Source organism: Canis lupus, chromosome 12 (assembly GCF_048164855.1).
Source record: "Canis lupus baileyi chromosome 12, mCanLup2.hap1, whole genome shotgun sequence".
Lineage (NCBI taxonomy): Eukaryota > Metazoa > Chordata > Mammalia > Carnivora > Canidae > Canis > Canis lupus.
The window spans coordinates 7,217,110-7,241,373 of NC_132849.1; the positions used below are offsets into that span (position 1 = coordinate 7,217,110).

At 39.3% G+C, this 24,264-nt stretch overlaps 1 protein-coding gene across 8 annotated transcripts in view; it reads right to left on the reverse strand.

The window, feature by feature from the left end:
- CHD1L (chromodomain helicase DNA binding protein 1 like) overlaps positions 1 to 24,264 on the reverse strand; it is an 82,496-nt gene that overhangs the window by 44,760 nt on the left and 13,472 nt on the right. For 4 of the 8 annotated variants that reach the window (XR_012004090.1, XM_072769487.1, XM_072769492.1 and 1 more), the window contains exons 2-6: positions 16,025 to 16,137; positions 13,133 to 13,239; positions 12,476 to 12,590; positions 11,848 to 11,879; positions 902 to 983 (exon numbers count right to left, since the gene is read on the reverse strand). Coding sequence is in view for 7 of the 8 variants with exons in the window: in XM_072769487.1 (XP_072625588.1) it covers positions 902 to 983; positions 11,848 to 11,879; positions 12,476 to 12,590; positions 13,133 to 13,239; positions 16,025 to 16,137 (449 nt within the window). In the remaining variant the exon portion in view is untranslated. The remainder of the gene's footprint in view (positions 1 to 901; positions 984 to 11,847; positions 11,880 to 12,475; positions 12,591 to 13,132; positions 13,240 to 16,024; positions 16,138 to 24,264) is intronic. The other 4 variants (XM_072769489.1, XM_072769486.1, XM_072769488.1 and 1 more) reach the window with 3 other exon arrangements.

The following is a 24,264-nucleotide window of genomic DNA, read 5'->3' on the forward strand; positions in this document are numbered from 1 at the left end:
CAAAGACATCATAGAGCAGAGGGGGCCCCACTGGGAAACAGCAATAACGTCTGAGAGTGGACTAGTAATAGACAGTGACAGTACCTGCATTAAAATGCTAAAAACTGCAACTTTTAGACCATGAATTGAGAATTCAGACCTAAGACTTTCCTCCAAATCACCTTTAAATTTATTAACTGTTTGTTACAGGATATGATGTTATAGGACAGGGACCAAACTTCAGTAATGGTTACAGGAATTCACATATGTGGTCTCATTTATAAGGTCAACAAGAAGGGTACCTGTTACTTACAAGCTGTTCCACGGGCTCCTCTGAAAAGAGGGCAAATCTAAGGCTACACTGACATTTCTCATTTCTCACCGGGCCAGAATGGTGCCAAAGATCGGGGGAAGGGAATGAGATCAAGGGTATCAAGACTTAAAAGTGTGACAAAGACAAGAGAGACTGGAGCTAATAGTCAATGGCATGCACTGGGGTCTCTTCATTACTCCATGTGAATGGTCAAATCCTTAAAAAAGGTAAATGGGAGGGGGGCAAAATATGTCAGCATTATCTGCTCTTGCAGACAGAAGAGTTATAATAGGATTATTTTTAAAGAATTACCCCTCTGAAGAAGATCAAAAGAGAGTTGAAACATTTCAAAAAATACAGCGTTATTTTACTGAGGTAGTATCTTATTATTTGATACCCAGATTTCAGTAAATGTCATCTCTTACATAAAAGATGAGAGCAAGAAGTTAGGCCATATTAAGTACTACCTGTCACTCACAAAATGTTTATACAGCCCTACCGAAATCGGACTAAAAAAAATCTTTCAACTTACCTAACTCTATACAGGCCCAAGATAGTATTTTCTTTAAAGGGAGTTGAATAAAAACTAAGACTATCCTGTGAGTTTACCTCCAAAAGTGTCTTATGCAGCAAGGAGTTTTGGTTTTTCAACCTGTGAGCTTCATCCACAACAAGAACACTCCAAGGGAAGCTGTGAGAGAAAAATCCAAGCTTTCAGTTTTGTGTAACTCAAATATATATCTCCTACCCAAAAGCCATAAAACTGTAACTAATTGGGAAGACTAGTATTAAGCCCACTCTATTAGAAACACATTCAAACTGCCTTTTTTTTTTTTAAGATTTATTTATTTGAGACAGTGCATATGTGCATGATTAAGGGGAGAAGCAGAGAGGAAGAATCTCAAGCAGACTCCCCACTGTGCATGGAGCCCAACACAGAGCTCCATCTCAGGACCCTAAGATCATGACCTGAGCCGAAATCAAGAACTGGATGTAACCCAGGTGCTCCTCAAATTGCCTTATCTAAAGCCTGCCACGTACATAAAACATCTGCATAAGGTAGTAAAATTAAGGGAATTTGTTTTCTAGGACAGGAAAGATCTGTGCATAGGGGCAGAAAAGAAGGAGCTAGAGACAGAAAGCAAAGGAAACTCTTATGACCACCTACTATGTGCGAGACCCAGTGTCATGGTTGGGACTTTATGTCTGTTATCTACTCCAAAAGAATAAGGTGAGTAGGCATTCTGCTCATTTTACCAACAAAGAGACTAAAGCTCAGAGAGGTTAGGTAACTGGCTCAAACTCCTAAAGCTAAAATCAGGCAGAGCTGAGGTTTAAATTCAGAAGAAAAATCAAGAAAAATGATGTCACAGTAGCTAAAAAAGGGTTTTAAAAATGGAAAAGCAGAGAGTAAGATCAAATGTTTCAGACAGACATTTGAGAAGATACATCCATTGAATATATTATGGAAGTCACTGGTGGCTATCTATAGAGCATAAAAAAATTCAAAATACGGAAAAATATGTTTGTATGAATATGTTCCAAGCCACAATATTTAAAATAGCAAAAAGCTGGAAATAAATAAGCCCACTTATAGGTGACAAAATATTAGTTAGTGTTTTAAATACTATGATTATCTTGCAATAAAAAGGCCTATATAAACTAAAAAATATATATACATATTATGTATCCCTTTTCACAAATGAGAAACCATGCAAGAGATAAGTGACAGCTATAAGATTTTTAAATTTTTATTTTGTGAAGAGTCAGATGCTTACCAACCGAGCCATGCAGGAGCTCCTCATAAGGTTTATGTTTTTATTTTTATTAACGGATTTATATATTTAGGTACTCCCAAGTTGGGGACATAAATACTTAAAGTTATTAGATATTCTTGTTGACTGGACCCCTTTATTATGATATAGTATCCTTCTTCATCTCTTGTTACAGTCTTTGGTTTAAAATCTAGTTTGTCAAGATGGCGGAGGAGTAGGGTCCCCAAGTCACCTGTCCCCACCAACTTACCTAGATAACTTTCAAATCATCCTGAAACCCTACATATTCGACCTGAGATTTAGAGAGAGAACAACTGGAACATTACAGAGAGAAGAGTTTGCACTTCTAACAAGGTAGGAAGACGGAAAAACATAAAATAAAATAAAAAAGAAATAAATAATAATAATAATAATAAATAAAATAAAAAAGAATCAAGTGGGAGAGGGGCCCCTCGAGGAGCTGGGCTAAGGCAAAAGCCTCCTGGGACAGGAAAGTTCAGTCCCAGAGAAGCAGGAACTTTAAAAATCCACACTGGATTCTTCCTGGACAGAAAGGCGCCTAGCAGGGAACTCGGGCAGAACCGCAGGAGGGGCAGTGGAGCCTCCAGTCTCCTGGGGTCACTAACAGAGGAAGTGTGCCTGGGGGAGAGCATGCCCAGACCACAGGCTGATCCTGGTAAAGGGTTGGAGAGTGCGCCCGGTGGGGCCTTGGGAGAAGCTCAGGCAGAGGATCCAGGCAGAGGGGGCTGTGCCCTGCTGCCTTTGGGAGATACAGCCCAGGTGTGCAATTCCAGCAGCAGGGGCCCCAGTTCCCAGGGTGCGGGGGGACACAACCCAGGATCCTGCACTCCCCCACCCCCAGGGCAGGCGGAGGCAGGGAGGGCACAGGGCAGCAAGGATGTTCCTGCCACCAGGCACCCCCAAGCTGTGCAGGTCAGCACCCCCTGCGCCTGGGAGCATCCAGGCCAGTGCAGACTGGGAGACTGTGGTAGTTATTGTAGGAACTGACTCCAGGGCTGGAGAGCTGGCTGCGGCCAGTGGTGTTGCCCCTCCTGGTGTCACCCAGTGCCTGGGATGAAGCAGGGCCACCAGGGAACAGAGTCCTCACGAGGTAAACAGCTCCACCTGAGCCATGCACCTCCCAGGGGGTGGGGCAGCGCCTCCAGGTACAAACACCTGAGAATCAGCACAGCAGGCCCCTCCCACAGAAGACCACCTGGAAAGACAGAGGAGGAAGGAACAAGTTCTTGACCCAGCAGCACTGGAAAGCTCCAGGGGAAGTCAAGGGATTTACAGTATATAGAACCAGAGAAGACCCCTCCTTGTTTTTTTTTTTTTTGTTGTTCTGTTTTTTTCTTTTTTCTTTTCTTTTCTTTTCTTCCTTTTTCCACTAAAACTCATTTTTAGCCACACTGACTGAGAAAAATGACTAGAAAGAACTCACCACAAAAGAAACAATCAGAAACAGTACTCAGTTACAGAATTTGGATTACAATTCGAGGTCAGAAAGCCAATTCAGGAGCACAATTATAAAGCTACTGGTGGCTCTGGAAAAAAGTATAAAGGAATCAAGAGACTTCATGACTGCAGAATTTAGATCTAATCAGTCCGAAATTAAAAATCAATTAAATGAGATGCAATCCAAACTGGAGGTCCTAACAACAAGAGTTAATGAGGCAGAAGAAAGAGGGAGTGACATAGAAGACAAGTTGACAGCAAGGAAGGAAGCTGAGGAAAAGAGAGAAAAACAAAAGACCACAAGGAAAAGTTAAGGGAAATAAATGACAGCCTCAGAAGGAAAAATCTACGTTTAATTGGGGTTCCCGAGGGCACTGAGATGGACAGAGAGCCAGAAAGCATATTTGAACAAACCTTGGCTGAGAACTTCCCTAATGTGGGGAGGGAAACAGGCATTCAGATCCAGGAGATAGAGTCCTGCCCTAAAATCAATAAAAACCATTCAAAGCCTCGACATTTAATCGTGAAACTTGAAATTCCAAAGATAAAGAGAAAATCCTTAAAGCAACAGGAGACAAGAGATCCCTAACTTATATGGGGAGAAATATTAGATAACAGCAGACCTCTCCACAGAGACCTGGCAGGCCAGAAAGGGCTGGCAGGATATATTTAGGGTATTAAATGAGAAGAACATGCAGCCAAGAATACTCTATCCAGCAAGGCTCTCATTCAGAATAGAAGGAAAGATAAAGAGCTTCCAAGATAGGCAGAAACTGAAAGAATATGTGACCACCAAACCAGCTCTGCAAGAATTATTAAGGGGGACTCTGTAAAAGAAAGAGGATGTCAAAGAAATAATCCACAAAAACAGAGACTGAATAGGTATTATGATGACATTAAATTCATATCTTTCATTGGTAACTCTGAACGTGAATGGGCTTAATGATCCCATCAAAAGACGAAGGGTTTCAGACTGGATAAAAAAAGCAAGACCCATCTATTTGCTGTTAAGAAGAGACTCATTTTAGACCTAAGGACAACTATAGCCTGAAAAATGAAAGGTTGGAGAACCATTTACCATTCAAATGGTCCTCAAAAGAAAGCTGCGATAGCAATCCTCATATCAGATAAATTAAAGTTTCTCCTAAGGACCTTAGTAGGAGAAGAAGCAAGACACTATATCATACTTAAGGGATCTATCCAACAAGAGGACCTAACAATCATGAATATTTATGCCCCTAATATGGGAGCTGCCAAGTATATCAATCAATTAATAACCAAAGTAAAGACATCCTTAAATAATAATACACTTACACTGGAAGACTTAAATACAGCACTTTCTGCAAATGACACATATTATAAGCACAACATCACCAAAGAAACAAGAGCTTTAAATGATACACTGGACCAGATGGATTTCACAGATATTTACAGAACTTTACATCCAAATGCAACTGAATATACATTCTTCTCAAGTGCACATGGAACTTTCTCCAGAATAGACCACATACTGGGTCACAAATCAGGTCTCAACCAATACCAAAAGAATGGGATTGTCCCCTGCATATTTTCAGACCACACTGCTTTGAAACTAGAACTTAATCACAAAAAGAAATTTGGAAGAAATACAAACACATGGAGGTTAAAGACCATCCTGCTAAAAGATGGAAGGGTCAACGATGAAATAGGAGAAGAATTAAAAAGATTCATGGAAACTAATGAGAATGAAGATAAAACCGATCCAAATCTTTAGGATACGGCAAAAGCAGTCCTGGGAGGGAAATACATCACAATACAAGCATCCCTCAAAAAACTGGAAAAAACTCAAATACACAAGCTAATCTTGCACCTAAAGGAACTGGAGAAAGGACAGCAAATAAAACCTACATTGAGCAAAAGAAGAGAGTTAATAAAGATTCGAGAACTCAATGAAATAGACACCAGAAGAACTGTAGAACAGATCAACAAAACCAGGAGTTGGTTCTTTGAAAGAATTAATAAGATAAACCATTAGTCAGCTTTATTAAAAACAAAAGAGAAAAAAAAAAAACAAAAAAAAAAAACAAAAGAGAAAAGACTCAAGTTAATAAAATCATGAATGGAAAAGGAGACATCACAACCAATAGCAAGGAAATACAAACGATTTTAAAAACATATTATAAGCAGCTATATGCCAATAAACTAAGCAATCTAGAAGAAATGGACCCATTTCTGGAAAACCACAAACTACCAGAACTGGAACAGGAAGAAATAGAAAACCTGAACAGGCCAATAACCAGGGAGGGAGGAAATTAGGCAGTCATCAAAAACCTCCCAAGACAAAAGTCCAGGGCCAGATGGCTTCCCAGGGGAATTCTATAAAACGTTTAAAGAAGAAACCACACCTATTCTACTAAAGCTGTTCCAAAAGATAGAAAGGGATGGAATACTTCCAAACTCGGTCTATGAGGCCAGCATCATCTTAATTCCAAAACGAGACAAAGACCCCACCAAAAAGGAGAATTATAGACCAATATCCCTGATGAACATGGATGCAAAAATTCTCAACAAGATACTAGCCAATAGGATACAACAATACATTAAGAAGATTATTCACCATGACCAAGTAGGATTTATCCCCGAGACACAAGGCTGGTTCAACATTCGTAAAACAATCAATGTGATTCATCATATCAGCAAGAGAAAAAGCAAGAACCATATGATCCTCTCAACAGATGCAGAGAAAGCATTTGACAAAATACAGCATCCATTCCTGATCAAAACTCTTCAGAGTGTAGGGATAGAGGGGAACATTCCTCAGCATCTTAAAAGTCATCTATGAAAAGCCCACTGCAAATATCATGCTCAATGGGGAAGCAGTGGGAGTCTTTCCCCTAAGATCAGGAACACAACAGGGATGTCCACTCTCACCACTGCTATTCAACATAGTACTAGAAGTTTTAGCCTCAGCAATCAGACAACAAAAAGACATTAAAGGCATTCAAATTGGCAAAGAAGAAGTCAAACTCTCCCTCTTCGCAGATGACATGATACTCTACATAGAAAACCCAAAAGACTCCACCCCAAGATTGCTAGAACTCATACAGCAATTCGGCAGTGTGGCAGGATATAAAATCAATGCCCAGAAGTCAGTGGCATTTCTATACACTAACAATGAGACTGAGGAAAGAGAAATTAAGGAGTCAATCCCATTTACAATTGTATCCTTTACCAAAGAGGTAAAGGATCTATACCCTAAAAACTACAGAACACTTCTGAAAGAAATTGAGGAAGACACAAAGAAATGGAAAAATATTCCATGCTCATGGTTTGGAAGAACTAACATTTGTGAAAATGTCAGTGCTATCCAGAGCAATGCACACATTTAATGCAATCCCTATCAAAATACCATGGACTTTCTTCAGAGTTGGAACAAATCATCCTAAGATTTGTGTGGAATCAGAAAAGACCCTGAAGAGCCAAGGGAATATTGAAAACAAAAAACAACAACAACAAAAAAACCAGAGCCGGGGCATCACAATGCCAGATTTCAAGCTGTACTATAAAGCTGTTATCATCAAGACAGTGTGGTACTGGCCCAAAAGCAGACACATAGATCAATGGAACAGAATAGAGAATCCATAAATGGACCTTCAACTTTATTGTCAACTAATATTCGACAAAGCAGGAATGACTATCCACTGGAAAAAGGACAGTCCCTTCAATAAATGGTGCTGGGAAAATTGGACACCCACGTGCAGAAGAATGAAACTAGACCACTCTCTTACACCATACACAAAGATAAACTCAAAATGGATGAAAGATCTAAATGTGAGACAAGATTCCATCAAAATACTAGAGGAGAGCAAAGGCAACACCTTTTTGAACTTGGCCACAGTAACTTCTTGCAAGATAAATCCATGAAGGCAAGAGAAACAAGAGCAAAAATGAACTATTGGGACTTCATCAAGATAAGAAGCTTCTTCACAGCAAAAGAAACAGTCAATAAAACTCAAAGACAACCTACAGAACGGGAGAAGATATTTGCAAATGACATATCAGATAAAGGGCTAGTGTCCAAGATCCATAAAGAACTTATTAAACTCAACAGCAAAGAAACAAACAATCCAATCATGAAATGGGCAAAAGACATGAACAGAAATTTCACAGAGGAAGACATAGACATGGCCAAAAAGCACATGAGGAAATGCTCCACATCACTTGCCATCAGGGAAATACAAATCAAAACCACAATGAGATACCACCTCACACCAGTGAGAATGGTGAAAATTAACAAGACAGGAAACAACACAGAGAGGATGTGGAGACAGGGAAACCCTCTTGAGCTGTTTTTGGGAATGTGAACTGGTGCAGCCACTCTGGAAAACTGTGTGGAGGTTCCTCAAAGAGTTAAAAATAGATCTACCCTATGACCCAGCAATTGCACTGCTGGGGATTTACCCCAAAGATACAGATGCAGTGAAATGCTGGGACACCTGCACCCCAATGTTTATAGCAGCAGTGTCCACAACAGCCAAACTGTGGAAGGAGCCTCGGTGTCCATCGAAAGATGAATGGAGGGGGGATCCCTTGGGTGGCTCAGCAATTTAGCGCCTGCCTTTGGCCCAGGGTGTGATCCCTGAGACCCGGGATCGAGTCCCACATGGTGCTCCTGTGTGGGGCCTGCTTCTCGCTCTGCCTGTGTCTCCACCTCTCTCTCTCTCTGTGTCTGTCTCTGTCTCTAATGAATAAATGAATAAAATCTTAAAAAAAAAAAAGATGAATGGATAAAGAAGATGTGGTATGTGATACAATGGAATATTACTCAGCCATTAGAAACGACAGATACCCACCATTTGTTTCAACATGGATGGAACTGGAGGGTATTATGCTGAGTGAAGTAAGTCAGTCGGAGAAGGATAAGCATTATATGGTCTCATTTATTTAAGGAATATAAAAAATAGTGAAAGGGAATAAAGGGGAAAGGAGAGAAAATCAGTGGGAAATATCAGTGAGGGTGACAGAACATGAGAAACTCCTAACTCTGGGAAACGAACAATGGAAAGTGGAGGTGGGCAGGGGGACGAGGTGATCGGGTGATGGGCACGGAGGGGGGGCACTTGACTAGATGAGCACTGGGTGTTATGCTATATGTTGGCAAATTGAACTCCAATAAAAAAAATATACAAAAAAATAAAAAATAAAAATAAAATCTACTTTATCTAAAAATTTTTTTTGTTTGTAAACATTCTATAATCTCATTACATTGTTCCTTTTTTTTTTTTTAAGAATTTATTTGAGAAAGAGCACTAGCAGAGAGACGGGGAGAGGGAGAAGCAGACTCCTTACTGAGCAGAGAACCCAATGAGGGGCTTGACCCTAGGACCCTGAGATCATGACCTGAGCCGATGGCAGACATTCAACAACTGAACCACCCAGGCACCCCCTCATTACAATGTTCTTAGACTTAAAAAACTAAATGTATATACAAGTAAGACAGAACACTGGAAAGACCACTGGAAAGATAGTAATTATGGAACTAGAAATCAAAGATCAGAGAAAGATCTTGAGTAGATGTTGGCCTTACAAGAAGAAACCCTTTTCCTCTGAGGTTACAGAGAAAATCCAGAAAACAGGTATAGAAACAGAAACCTATTGAGTCTATCTATTAAGAAGGACAGTGAGAGGGAGAATTTTGGGGGCCAGCGGGAGAGGTCCAAAGAGAGTAGGAGCTGGGATCATTCCTGCTGGGTATCATTTGGAGGAGAGGCACTGAAGAATTACAAGGAGTTAAGTGTCCAACCAAGGATAGACAGTGGTCATGAGATAAGGTGGCAAAGTGGCCATAATAAAGCACCTGGCCTGTTAGAATTAGCATTCAAAACTATTTAGATCCTATTTCCTTGTGAAGAATTGGGTATTTAAATTTTATACTTGGTGAGCATGCAGTAAAAGCTTATTCAATGAAATAGCCTCTAGGGAAGGTGGATGTGGGTTCAGTGAAAGTAAGGAGGGAAGAACACCAAAGTACACTAAAGGATACTCCCTGAAGGGGAAGAGGTGGAGTGAATTCTAGCCCTGAATGTACAGTGGGGTGAGGGAATTTCTAATCTTCTTGACCTGAGAATTTCATAGTTCTATTATCCAAAAAATTTCATATTTTTCATATTGGTATGTGCACAATCTTAATTCCTCATTAAATCTCTTTAGGGCAGATATTACATTACACTTTCTGGCTCTTCTCAGTGTGTGATATAGTAATATACAAAATAACCTGGTCAAGTATATCAAAAGAATAAATCTGTGTCTCTGGGGTTCATACTGTTAGCAACATTATAAATGCCTCTTTATTACTTAGGTTCTTAAATTCATGTGGAATGGATTTAAGATGGATGATCTAATATAAAAAGATTGTATTTCTGATGAGTAACGTGAAACTCCAGTGCACCTAGATAATTTGAGAAGGTGTACCTGGGGGTTTTGTTTGTTTTTTTCTGGAATCAGTATCAGATGTTTATTTTTTTTTTTTTTCAGAAGATCTCTTTAAAAGTCTCCTTAGCACTGCATGCTGCATTTGGATGTCTAATTTGCCATTATTAGCAATGTAGCCCTGGCTGGGTGACCTAATCTCTTACTTTCTTCATCTATAATGTGGACAATACATAATATCTAACTACTAGGGTTTTCATGAAGATTATATAGGATAATTTAAGAACCCCAAAACATTTATGTCCCCATCTTCTAGCCTTTTGAGACTTCCACATCTTGCCTTGTATTATGGATATCCAAATACTGCCTCTCCCTCTAGTGGAATCCATGTCCTGTTAGGGAGCTCTATAATTTACTTTCCTGGCACTGCTGGCAACTCCCAAACAGCATCTTTCCAAAGAATAGATCTTCAACAAGTATTAAGTTGGATATTAAAATAAAAAAGGAGGGCAGCCTGGGTGGCTCAGCAGTTTAGCGTCGCCTTCAGCCCACGGCATGATCCTGGAGACCCGGGATCGGGTCCCACGTAGGGCTCCCTGCCTGGAGCCTGCTTCTCCCTCTGCCTGTGCCTCTGCCTATCTCCCTCTCTCTCTTCTCTCTCTGTATATCATGAATAAATAAATAAAATATTTTGAAAAATAAAAATAAAAAAATAAAATAAAAAAGGAAAAAAAGAGGGAAAGCCTATTTTCTTCTTAAGAAAAGTAAGACAATGTGCTTACTTAAATAAAACTTAAGTGAACCAAAATACAGGGCGGAAATCATGAAATCTACGACTGGGCCTTTAGTATCTCAAAATAAGATGAAAATAGAAATCCAACTCCAAAGAACTTGGATGAGAATTAACATTTAAAATACTGATAAAGCACTTTAAAGACAAAAGTTTCTGAATAATAAAGATGCAAATCCCCACCTAACCACATCATAACTACGCATGCAATAGAGAATGAAATCTTGTCAATAAATCTTTTCTTATCCACCTGAAGTATGGCTAATGTTTAAAATTTACATTGGAACCTGTACTCTTGACTTTATACTGCAACATTATTGCCCCAAGTATCAGATGGTATGAAGAATTAAATCTAAGTTTACTATACTTTATGAGCTGATATGAAAGCCTGAAAGCTAATCACTTAAAAGTATATTTAAAACTTCCTTAAAATCGAATTTTATAGCACAAACTGCTTTAGGACATTTCTAGGAAAAATTTTTAGGAATTATTTGGACATTCCAAATAATTCACTTCCTATATTATAGTAAAATCTCCAAATAGCAGTCCACAGAAGATATGCGATTTGCAATGTAAAGAATCTAGTATTGGGCAGCCCAAGTGGCTCAGCAGTTTAGCACCGCCTTCAGCCCAGGGCGTGATCCTGGGTCCTGGGATCAAGGCCCACATCGGGCTCCCCACATGGAGCCTGCTTCTCCCTCTGCCTGTGTCTCTGCCTCTCTCTCTCTCTCTCTCTCTGTGTCTCTCATGAATAAATAAAATCTTTAAAAATAATAATAAAAATAAATTAAAAAATTAAAAAAAATCTATTTATTAACCACATACCATGTACATCTTATTTAATCCTCACAACAGCCATCTGAAGTGAGATTTAATTATCCTCATTTCACAGATGAAGAAGCTGAGGTTCACTAAGGTTAAATAACCCAAGGACACACAGCTAATAAGCAAGGGGCTATAGAGCTGGATCCCTGTTATGTCATTTGCCTGCAAATAAAACTTGTGGAAGACAAACCAGGAAGACATACCAGACATACCATGAAAGAGACAAAGTACTAAAACGTAAAGGAAAGACAGGACTCTCATGATATATTTAAGTTTCTGAGGCATTGCAACATACTCACGATTTTAGAAATGATGAATCTTTCAAGCAAATCTGAAAAATTAAGAGAAAAGACACAGTATAACTAGTATTAACTGATACTATAAACTAGTTTTTGTTTTTTGTTTTTTGTTTTAGCTAAATCCTGCAGTTTAAGAGAGTTTTAAGTCTGATTCATTCACCGAGTTAAAAAAGTTCGGAGCATAATTTTTAAGTAGCATTATCTCAAAGGAAAACAAAATATGGGCACAAATAAGTGAAAGGTCTTGCTTATGGTGACTCAGTCTTCACTTAGAGAATAGCAGCTTAAAATGAAACTGGAACGGAGTGTCCTCCACTTCCATCCTGCAATAACAGAAATGCCTCAGCCTACAAAACCCTTTCTCCCACCTGCTTGCTCCTTCTATTCACTGGCCAAGTGCCACCCTTGATGCACAAGGAAAGAGGGAGAGATAGCCAACTAATCCAGAACACAATGGTCATCCTTCACTTTCTTTGGTCATGGTCCCTCTCTAAGAATCTAATGGAAGTAGACTTTTCTCCCAGAAAAATGTATGGTCTCGAAAAAAAGTGAAATTTAATTCCAGTGGATTCTACAACTTCTGTGGTCCCAAGGTAAGAGATCTTGCTATAGAGAAATAAATGGATACCTCATAGGTAGTTAGCAGCACATGAAAACGTGACTCTTGTTTTAGGTCTTGCTGTAGGCGGGCTCTTTCCTCCTTGTCACCTGCATACATTACACAGGAAAGCCCTGGAGCAAATCTGAATCCAAGAAAAGAGGTAGATGAACACCAACACAGGGCCAAAGGGGAGGACATATCCGGAAAATTACATTTCCTTCAAGGATTATGGACATGAAGTCTTCATGATGTCCTACAAGCAGAAAGAGTACTAGGATCTGGAATCTTATCTAGGGTAACATTAAACCTATAGGTAAGTTCCTGTGTGAATAGGTGAAGGGCTGGATGAGTATCTATAAGGGCACTGTACTAATTCTAAAGAGAAAATTATTTTTTCCATGTTGGTTATTTCCCAAGTCACTGTGAAAAAGATGGTTTCTCCTTTAGTTCAGCAAAATTTACTGAGTACTGATCTTCAAATTGCCAAACAGTAACAAAAACATCCACTGAACCCTCCCCACCATCAGATTTTTTTCTCTACCTACAATGTCTCAGGTCTGAGTTTTCTGGAAGAAATAAAATCACTAGTTGGGACAATATGCTGGTAGTATATTTCACATACTACCCAGAAAAAAAATCTTAATCAATGTAAAAAACAAAATTTCAGCAACATTTGCTCTGTACCTCTCCATCTCTTCTGTCCAATTGCTCAAAACAGACAAGGGGCAAAGAATCAGAAATGGTCCTTCATCATTTAATCTTCCTGCCAAGTAAATGAAGAGAGCAATAGTCTGGAACACACAAAAAGAAGGCAGTTTTTATCACATTTCAACATGCGAAACAACCACAAAGTTCCCATGACCTTGAAGGGAACACAAACTCATACAGAAGATTTAGTGTATAAAAAAATAATGTACAATCTTCCACACATAGAGAGAGTCCTCCATTTCTAACATGAAATCATATAAGCCTAAATATATAATTGCCAAAGGAATTTATGGTACTCAATTACATCAATAGTTAACAAACAGTGGTGCTCAGTATTTATGTAATTGAACCCTGTAATGCAAAAGGAAAAAATCAGGAAAGATACAGAAATAAATAAAAACAATGCAAATAATGCACAAAATCAAGAATACTCTGAAAACATGAGGCAAGAATGTCCAAGATGTGACTCCCACGTGGTGGCCTCTGCTGCTTGCCACTTTCTCCTGAGGGAAGATGTTCTCCTTCCTAACTTCCTCCCCCATTTCCCTAATGTTTTCCTTCCTTCTGCCTGCATTTATAGAGCGCCTTCTATTTGTTAAGCACTATTCCAAGTTCAAGTATATAACAGTGAATAAAACAGACAAAACTCCTAGCTCTCATGGAGCACACATTCTATGAGGAAAACAAACAATAAATAATACCTCGTAAACTTAAGTAGGCATAGAAAACAAAAATCTTTATAAAGCCAAACAGGCATATTTTAGGACATGGCTATACATATTTTCAACTAGGAGTTTTTTTAAGAGGTTGCTGTGATATACAGAGAAAAATAGCACTTTATAAAAAAATGTTTGAGGAGCCCCCATCCCCAAATGCTGAACCATTCTGAGAAAATCTATCCTAAAACTACAATCCAAAATCCTGAAAAAGCTATATATCCAAAGATGTTCACACAAGGTTAATATAGCACAAAATGAGGGGACACCGGCCATTTTTCTTCTATAGAATATTTAAATTAATGATGAATTCTCTTAATGGAATATTAGCAGAAGATGACTGAAGAATATAAAATAGATAATCACAATGACAATGTGGGATTAAAAAATACAAACTACCTTTTAAAACACTGCTATTCATACTTAATGGTAGAGTGTTGTGGCTGTAGGGTGACAGTTACTTTTTAACTGAGATTACATTTATTTTATAATGGAAATAATTTCCTTTTTAAAAAAAAAACTCCTTTTTTAACTATCCATTGCTTCTCAGCCCAGGTTGTACCAGAGCAATCACCCAATAAGTACTTCCTGGAATAAAATCATTCTGTTTAGCTTTTGCCGAGGATACTATTGGGAGAAAATTTATCTTTTGTTAACCATAAACCAGATGTATCTACAAAATTATTTTGGATTCACTAGTGAATTCTACTAAACATTTATAGAAGAAACAATGCCAATTCTACACAAATTCTTTTAGAAAACCAAGAGGACAAAACTTCTCAATTCATTCTATGAGTCTATCTTTACCACAACACCAAAACCAAAGACATTTTAAGAAAAGGAACTACAAATATTTTTCATGAAGACAGATGTAAAAATTCTAAACAAAATTTTAGTAACAAGAATTTGGTGGTATATTATTTTTAGAGGACACTTAAAGTAGAGCTATATGAACACTCTGGAGAAAGGTAAAGGACAAGTGGAATTTGCTGGCTCCAAACGAAGTCCGAGGGATTCCCATGTGCAAAGCAAAGGAGACGGCAGGGAGGGCTATGTACACGATCCACGTAGTCTCATAGCTTGGCTCCCAGAGACATCCAGTAACCTTACCTTTGTTCTAGCTCCATAGCTCTCATGTTAGCAATGTACTAGAACCAGATTTATTTGCCTGAGAAACCTAAAGGTGACAAATGAGGCCCTTGAGGATACCATACTCAGAAGTCATTTTGTATTCTGAATAACCCCAAGATCAATGAGTTATATCTGGTTTAGATAAAGTAGTAGTCTCCAACATGTAGTCAGACAGAATGTGTAGAACTTTGTGCAGAACTGCTCCAACTAGATCTTTATGTATGTGAGGTCAGACTTACAAGGGGCAGTTGACCTTCTAAAGGAACCAATTACACCTTCACTCATTCTAGGTGTTTCTGGTAAAACCTTTTTGGTATGTATAAACTTTTAAGTCCATGGTTTCTGATCAAGTGACCTCTACTGTATATCTGGACTGTACTGACTTCCTTTAGTATCCTATAAATGAGTAAACCTTGTGTGACTAGCCCAAGAGATGTCTGTGTCTAGACTTTAATCCAACCCTACCACTGACATCTGTCAACACAGGGTTGTGTTGGTGATCATCCTACCAGAATAATCAATCTAAACACATCACCTGCTTATCAATGCCCAAGGAAGCCACATCTGATCCTCTAGGTCTCTAGACTGGGTCCTCCCACCAGATGGCCGAGGCATTTTAGAAGACAGGATTCTTCCTCTGCACTTATTTACTAGCATGCCAGAGAAATGGGAAGTAGTCCTACCAACTACTGAAGAAGGGAGATAAATATTAGAAGTGATCCAGTTATTTAAACAGAAGTACTGCTAAGGAGGGCAGAGTCCATTTGATCCCAGGGGACAGGTATATTTACATAGAGAAAAACCCTGCCCATTAATTGCAATCCTATGTCAAGTGACACAGTTCAAAACCATCCCAATACCTAGAAAAGTCAATTCCAAGGCCATGATCTTATAACAAAGGTTCAGGCATTTCACCTCCTAGGATAAAAACCCATACTAGTAGCTAGCAGCTGGAGATAGTAATGAGTTGTGAAGAGGTATTTCAATGGACGTGAACAGTGGTCACTCCACAGTAACATACCTGGCATGTCTTACCCAGGCCCATCTCATCCCCCAGGATACAGCCATTCTGACAATGGAAGCACCGGGCGAGCCAGTTGACTCCCTCCAGTTGATAAGAGCGTAGACGAATCCCTAGAAACAAAAAATATGGCAAATCTGAAAAGCAGCCATCTCAGCACACACAACCTATCTTTTAACACTTCAACTAAAGAACACACAGCTGTATCCTTTGCTAGGAACTTCCAGATGTAAACATGTGCTGACTTCCAAATGACTTTTTTTTCCTTCCAAAATGACTTTTTGAACAGCTTTAGTCATCGTTATATTTGAAGCTCTAAAACAGCCTCTCCATGTCACAGGATCCACTTGACAGATAAGAAAGTCAACCTGGGATTTGGCCTCTACATTGCCTGGCTCTCCTCCATTCTAGGAAAGAGGCATTACTAATGCAACATAACCACAAACAGCAACACTTGGAGGTTATATGCACCTGGCTGCTTAACTGTAACCATTTAAGTGTGCCAGGGGTGCTAAAGGAAAAAAAATCAAGAGAGGACTAGATTAAATTGTTTCAATAAAGGAGCAGCCCCGCTAAGAACTGAAATGATGTTGCATAGAGTACATTTAACAATGCATAAGAGCAGAAAATATCCGAAAAATCCACATGGAGCTTCTGCTCTTTTTTCTCTCCTTTGGGAAAAAATAACCCAATTTCCGAGAACAACCCTTTCTGGGGGAAAAGGAAGATCCCAAACATACTTTAACAAAAACTCATGAACTCATGACCTTTAAAAAAGAAACCAGACAGTGTGTAAGTGTGTATGTATGCGTCTGTGTGTGTGTGTGTGTATATATAACTGTATAGAACATTAAAAAAATGAACAAGTTATTTTTATTAAGCACTTGCTAAATCAAGGAAGAGCACAGCAAATACTTTACAAAAATTGTCTCGTTTGATACTTATCACAATCTCATGTACTAGGTATTGTCCCCATTCCTAGGTAAGAAAATTCAGATAACTGAGATTCCAGTTCAAGATGGCAGTGTAGGGGTGGTGCTGAGGGGATGGGCAAAATGGATGAAGAGAAATGGGAGATAGAGGCTTCTGCCAGATGGCAGCTGCGTTTGTAATGAGCATATAGAGAGCACAACATATAGAGTTGAATCACTATATTCTACACCTGAAACTAATGTAACATTGTGTGTCCAACTATACTCTAATTAAAAGTAAACAAATAAAAGTAATTAAGAATTAAATAACGTTTTAAAAATACTGGAACATAGGAAGATCCCAAACTTACTTCCTCCCAAGATACACCAATCTACAGCTACATATGGAACAATTTCCTCTGAAAAGAACTTAAAAACTGTGTTGCAGGGTAGGGAAAAAAACCTAAAACTTAAAAACTGGCCGAAGGACTTCTTCACCATAGGCAAAAGAGAGGGAAGCCACATTGCAGAAGGCAGGAAAGGCTGAGACACAATCTCACAATAAACCCCACCCCCAGTGATCTGAACCACAGTCAGGAGGGAGTGAAGGGTTCACACCTCACATTGGGCATCCAACTCTTAAGACCAGCACCTGAGAGTGGAGTGCCTGAGTGTCTCAATTGGTTGAGTGGCCAACTCCCAATTTCAGCTCAGGTTGTGATTTCAGGGCGATGAGATACAGCCTTGAATTGGGCTACCTGCTCAGCAGGAAGTCTGCTCCTCTCTCACACCTTCTGCTCACATACATGAGCGTTCACGCTCTCCTCTCTCTCTCAAATAAATAAATAAACCTTAAAAAAAAAAAAAGACCAGCACCTGAGAGGAGTCCCCCAAACACCTGGCTTTAAAGACCATGGGCAATGGCATCTGCAAGACCCATAAGGCTGTGGTAAACTGAAGAACGACTCTAAAAGGACCTGCATACAGACTCACCGGCCCCAGGGCCCAGAAAAGCAGCAGCTCTCTGAAAAGTGCTCAGCCTTTCTATGAAAAAGACTCACTTCTTAACTGTAGAGTATTGTGTGAGGGGCAGGGGCCTGCTGGGGTACTCTCCAGGGATGAAGGCTGGTGGGCACCATCTTCTTGCACTCTTTCTGCCTTGCTAAAACAAGCAGGCATTATCTCGTTGTTGTTTTTTTTTCTTTTTCTTTTTCTCCCCCAGCTTCTTTTTCTTTCTTCAGTGGATGTCATCTTCACGTTATCCCTTTGCATACTCTAGAACACCAATATCTCCCAGAAGGGAGCTTCTACACACATTTCATGCCCTAGTTTTTACTCCTGGTGACCTGGTTTCTACAAGTGCTACCCAGAGGATACTCCTTGAGTGACTGGCTCTGGAGGCTAGGAGGGCTTGTGTTGCTGGGTCCCATGGGACAGTAATAGGAGATTCTGTTCTTGCCAGACTACCACCCTCAGGGCACTGAACAGCCAACAGACAGAAACATGCCCCCAGTCATTCTGAGAAAGCCTCTTTGCCTGTCCATGAACTTGGCCAGAGAGGCAGGCTTCTGGTTTGGCACACTTACAGGGGCCTACAGAGTTGATCTCAGGGAACAGAATATGGTAGATGCAATCTTTGCACTTTTCCTTAGTCTCATCCAATTCACAAATCCTTCCAAAAAGAAGATCATATCCTTCTCCGGCAGGCCATGATTTTTGCAGCTATTACCCGGATACATCTCTACATTGTCTAGCTCTGGTGACTGGCAGGGTTTACAGCCACGGATTTAGAGGACTCCTAACTAATGAAGAGAGAGTTCTTAAACAGCTACCACCCCCAGGGCACGGCAAGAGGCAGCAAGCCCAAGGGCTCAATCTTTCTATGAAAGAGGTCTATTAGTTTATCATATCTATGTCCTGAGGGATAGCTTATCAGACACACCTCTAAGGCTGACTAACTATAAAGCTTTCCTGAGACCTAGGAAGACAGGCACTATGTTCACACTCTCGCTCTGTGACTCCAGAGTGCCAACACCTCTACAGGGGAGCTCTTATACATGTCTGGTGCACTGGTTTTTGTGACTGCCACCCAAGGGATTTCCTGTGGCTGCCTGGCCTGATGGCTAGGGGGATTTATGTTCTGGGGTCCCACAGGTCTATAACAATGACATGGGATGCTGCCACCCCCAGAGCAGTGAACAGACAAGAGACTGAAACATCTGAAAAGACCTTCTTACTAGTCCTGGAACTACAGCCTTGGGGTGGTCTTTACCTTTGCTCGATCTAGAGGCTACAAAGGTGCTCTCAGGGAACATAGCCTGGATGGTACCATCTTTGCACTCTCTGCCTCCCGGCTATAGCTCACTGAAATCTCCCAAAAAGGTGCTTACATACTTGTCTAAAACCCGAATTTTGTCACTGCTGCCCAGCTAATACCTTAAAATTGCCTGGCTCTCAGGGAAGTGGGGTTTCTGCTTGCAGTCCAACAGAACTGTATATATTTGCATTCTTTTTTTTTTTTTTTAAGATTTTATTTATTTCGAAGAGAACACACACAGGTGAGGGGAGGGGCAGAGGGACAAGCAGACTCCCCACTGAATATGGTGCCTGACATGGGGCTCTATCTCAGGACTCTGAGATCATAACCTAAGCTACAGTCAGACACTTAACTGACTCAGCCACCCAGGCACTCCAGGACTATCATTTTATGCATAGAAATCAATACAGAGAGATAAGCACAATGAGGGAACATAGGAATATGTTCCAAATGAAAGAACAAATAAACTCCTGGGGAAAAAACTTCAAAGAAACTGAGTTAAATAATTTACCTGATAAAAGAGTTCAAAGTAATGGTCATAAAGATGTTTATCTAATTCAGGAGAAAAACAGATGAACTACATGAGAACTTCAACACAGAGACCAAAAATATGAGTTCCAAACAGAATTCAAACAGCTAAAGAACACATTAACTGAACTGAAAAGCAAAAAAAAAAAAAAGTATTTAAAAAACCAACAACAGAGGAGTTCAATAGCAGACAAGAGGAAGCAAAAGAAAATATCTGTGAACCTGAAGACAAAGCAGAGGAATTCACCTAAATAGAGCAGCACAAAGAACAAAAAAAAAAAAAAAAAATTTTTAAATGAAGATACCTTAAAGGGACCTTTGAGACAACATCAAACACACTAACAGATGTATTATAGGAGTCCCAGAAGGAGAAATGAGAGAAAAGGAGGGAGAAAACTTATTTAAAGAAATAATGTCAGTTTTCAAGGAAGATGGTGGAGGACTAGGGAACTCTAGTTTCATCTGGTCCAGGAATTCAGGTAGACAGGTATCAAATCATTTTCAACACCTGTGAACTCAACTAGAGATCTAAGGAAAGAATTGCTGCAATTCTACAAACAGAAAAGTGACCATTTTTTAAGAGGTAGCAGGTACAGAGAAGTGAGTCTGAGGTGATTGATACATGGGAAGATAGAATCTAGGGAGGGGAGCCTCCATAAGCTGGCTCCTGGAAGGTGAAAAAGGAGTCTATAAAGTTTGGAGACTCAAAATGGGGTCTCCTGCCTGAGATAAAAATGCTTGGTGTACAGACTACGTGAACACAGAGTGTGGAGGGAAACCAGGGAGACCAGAGTGATTACTTTTCTGTGAGGGCTCACTGAGGAGTAGGGGGTACAAACTTTCATCTCCAGGGCTAGAGATTAGGGCAACACCATTGTCATTTTCATTTCTATCTCTGAAAGTAGTACACAAAGACTTCAAGGAACAAAAGCCACATAGAGCAATCTGGAGCCTCTTACACTGAGCTTGGCCTCCTGGTAAGGGGCATGCAATTCCACCTGAGCAATGACACCTAAAAATCAGCACAAAACACCTGTCCCCCCACCCCCACCCTGGAGAAGACCAGCAGAAACATTTGGCTAATACCAACTACACTGATCACAGTTTTGTGCCGATCACAAAACGGCAAAACTCCAGCACTAGGGGAAAACAATATATGGAATTAATGGATTTCCTTCTCATGATTCTTTAGACATTCAGTTTTAAGTTATTTTTTCCTTTTGAACTAATTTCTTACTTCATCAACTTTTTTTAAGTCCTTTTAAATTTCCTTTTTTTTTTTAATTTTTATTTATTTTTGACAGTCACACAGAGAGAGAGAGAGGCAGAGACACAGGCAGAGGGAGAAGCAGGCTCCATGCACCGGGAGCCCGACGTGGGATTCGATCCTGGGTCTCCAGGATCGTGCCCTGGGCCAAAGGCAGGCACTAAACCGCTGCACCACCCAGGGATCCCTAATTTCCATTTTTACATTTACTTTTTAAATATGTTTTTCATTTTTGACTTTCATTCATTCATTTCATTCAATTTTACATCTTGTATATAGATATATACAAGAGTATATATATAGAGAGAGATAGATATACATATATACCTTTTTCTTTCTTTACAATTTTGGGATCTACTTTCTTCTAACAAACAGACCAGGGATCTCTGGGTGGCGCAGCGGTTTAGCTCCTGCCTTTGGCCCAGGGCGCGATCCTGGAGACCCAGGATCGAATCCCACGTCGGGCTCCCGGTGCATGGAGCCTGCTTCTCTCTCTGCCTGTGTCTCTGCCTCTCTCTCTCACTGTGTGCCTATCATAAATAAATAATAATAAAAAAAAAACAGACCAAAATACACCCATGATCTAGTGTATCACTCTATTCTGTTCACCTGTTGGATTACATTCTCTTGTTTCTTCTTTCTTTTCTGGTTTCTGATCTCTTCCAATTTGTTTCATGTATACCTTTCTGGGGTCATTGCTATTTTTGTATTTTGTTATCTCCTTCCCCTATTTTCTTCTGGACAGAATGACAAGACTGAAGAACTCACCCCAAAAAACAAAACAAGAGGCAGTACTAACTTCCAGAAATTTAATTAAGATGAATATAAGTAAGATGTCAGAACTACAATTCAGAGTAACAAATGTAAGACACTAGCTGAATCAGTAAAAAGCGTTAGAAGACATTAGAGAATCTCTTTCTGGAGAAATAAAAGAACTAAAATCTGATCACGTTGAAATAAAAAAGGCTATTACTGAGATGCAGTAAAAAATGGAGGCTCTAATGCTAAAAGAGGCAGCAGAAAGAATCAGTGATATACAAGACAAAATAATGAAAAATAAACTAAGAAAAAGATAAAGAAATACTCGATCATAAGTGGAGAATTCAAGGTAAGTGATACCCATTAAGCAAAACATTAAAATAATTGGGTCCTAAGGAAAAAGAAAAAGAGAGAAAGAGGGACAGAAGGTATATTTGGCCAAATAATAGCTGAGAACTTCCCTAATCTGGGGAAGGAGATAGGAATTCATGTCTAGGAAGCACAGAGAATCCTCTCTAAAAACCAATAAAATCAACTCAACACCTTGACATATAATAGTGAACTTTAGAAATTTCAGAGACAAAGAGAAAATCCTGAAAGCAGCTTGGGACAAGACATCTTTAACATACCATGGCAGAAACATAAGGCTGACAGTAGACCTATCCACAGAGACCTGGCAGGCCAGAAAGGGCTGGCGTGATATATTCAGGGTGCTAAATGGGAAAAATATGCAGCCAAGAATACATTATCCAGCAAGGCTGTCATTCAGAATAGAAGAGATAAAAGAGCTTCCAGGACAAATAGAAACTAAAAGACTTTATGATCACTAAACCAGCCCTAAAAGAAATATTAAAGGGGATCCTGCAAGTGAAGAGAGAGTCCAAAAGTAACATAGTCCAGAAAGAAACAGAGACAATCTACAGAAACAGGGACTTTACAGGTAGTACAAGGGCACTAAATTTATATCTTTCAATAGTTAGTCTGAATGTAAGTGGGTGAAATGCTACAATCAAAAGACACAGGGTATTAAATTAGATAAAAAAGCAAGACCTATCCATATGCCATCTACAAGAGACTCATTTTAGACCCAAAGGCATCTCCAGATTAAAAGTGATGGAGTGGGAAAAAAAAATAAAAAAATAAAAATAAATAAATAAAAATAAAAGTGATGGAGTGGAGAACCATTTATCATGCCAATGGACATCAAAAGAAAACTGGGATAGCAATCCTCATATCAGACCAATTAGATTTTAAACCAAAGACTGTAGTGATAGGGATAAGAGGGACACTATATCATAACTGAAGGGTCTATCCAACAAGATCTAACAATTATAAATATTCATGCTCCTAACTTGGAAGCAGCCAAATATAGAAAACAATAACGAAATTAAAGAAACATTCATAATAATACAGTCATAATAGAGGACTTCAAAACCCCACTCACAGTAATGGAAAGATAATCTAAGTAGAAGATCAACAATAAAATAAGGACTTTGACACACTGAACCAGATGGACTTCATAGATTTTCAGAGCATTCCATCCTACGGCAACAGAATCCACATCCTTCTTGAATGCACAGAGAATATTCTCCAGAATAGATCACATACTGCATCACAAATTAGGTCTCAACTGTTATCAAAAGACAGATTATTCCCTGCATATTTTCAGACCACAATGCTTTTAAACTTAAACTAAGTCACAAGAGAAAACTGGGAAAGAAGTCAGACACTTGGAGGTTGAAAAGCATCCTACTAGGGAACGAATGGGTCAACCAGGAAATTAAAGAAGACTTTTTAAAACTCATAGAAACAATGAAAATGAAGACACAACTGTTCAAACCTTTGGGATACAGCAAAAGTGGTGCTAAGACAGAAGGATATAGCAATACAAGCCTTTGTCAAGAAGCAAGAAAAGTCTCAAACACACAACCTAACCTTACACCTAAAAGAGCTGGAGAAAGAAAAGCAAAGAAAGCCTACACCCAACAGAAGAGAATTAATAAAGATTACAGTAGGAATCAATGAAAAAGAAACCAGAGAACATTAGGAAAAAATCAACAAAACTAGGAGCTGGTCCTTTCAAAGAATTAACCAAAACGATAAACCCCTGGTCAGACTTATCAAAAAAGAAAAGAGAAAGAACTCAAATAAATAAAATCATGAATGAAAGAGGAGAGATCACAACCAACACGAAAGAAATACAATCATAAGAACACATTAAGACCAACTATATGCCAAAAATTAGGCAATCTGGAAGAAACTGATGAATTCTGAGAAACTTAGAAGCTGCCAAAACTGAAACAGGAAGAAACAGAAAACCTGAACACATAACAAGCAAAGAAATTGAAGTAGTCATCAAAAACCTCCCAAAAAACCAGAGTCAAGGCCCAGATGGCCTCCCAGTGGAATTCTAACAAACATTTAAAAGAAATTTATACCTAGTCTTCTGAAGATGTTT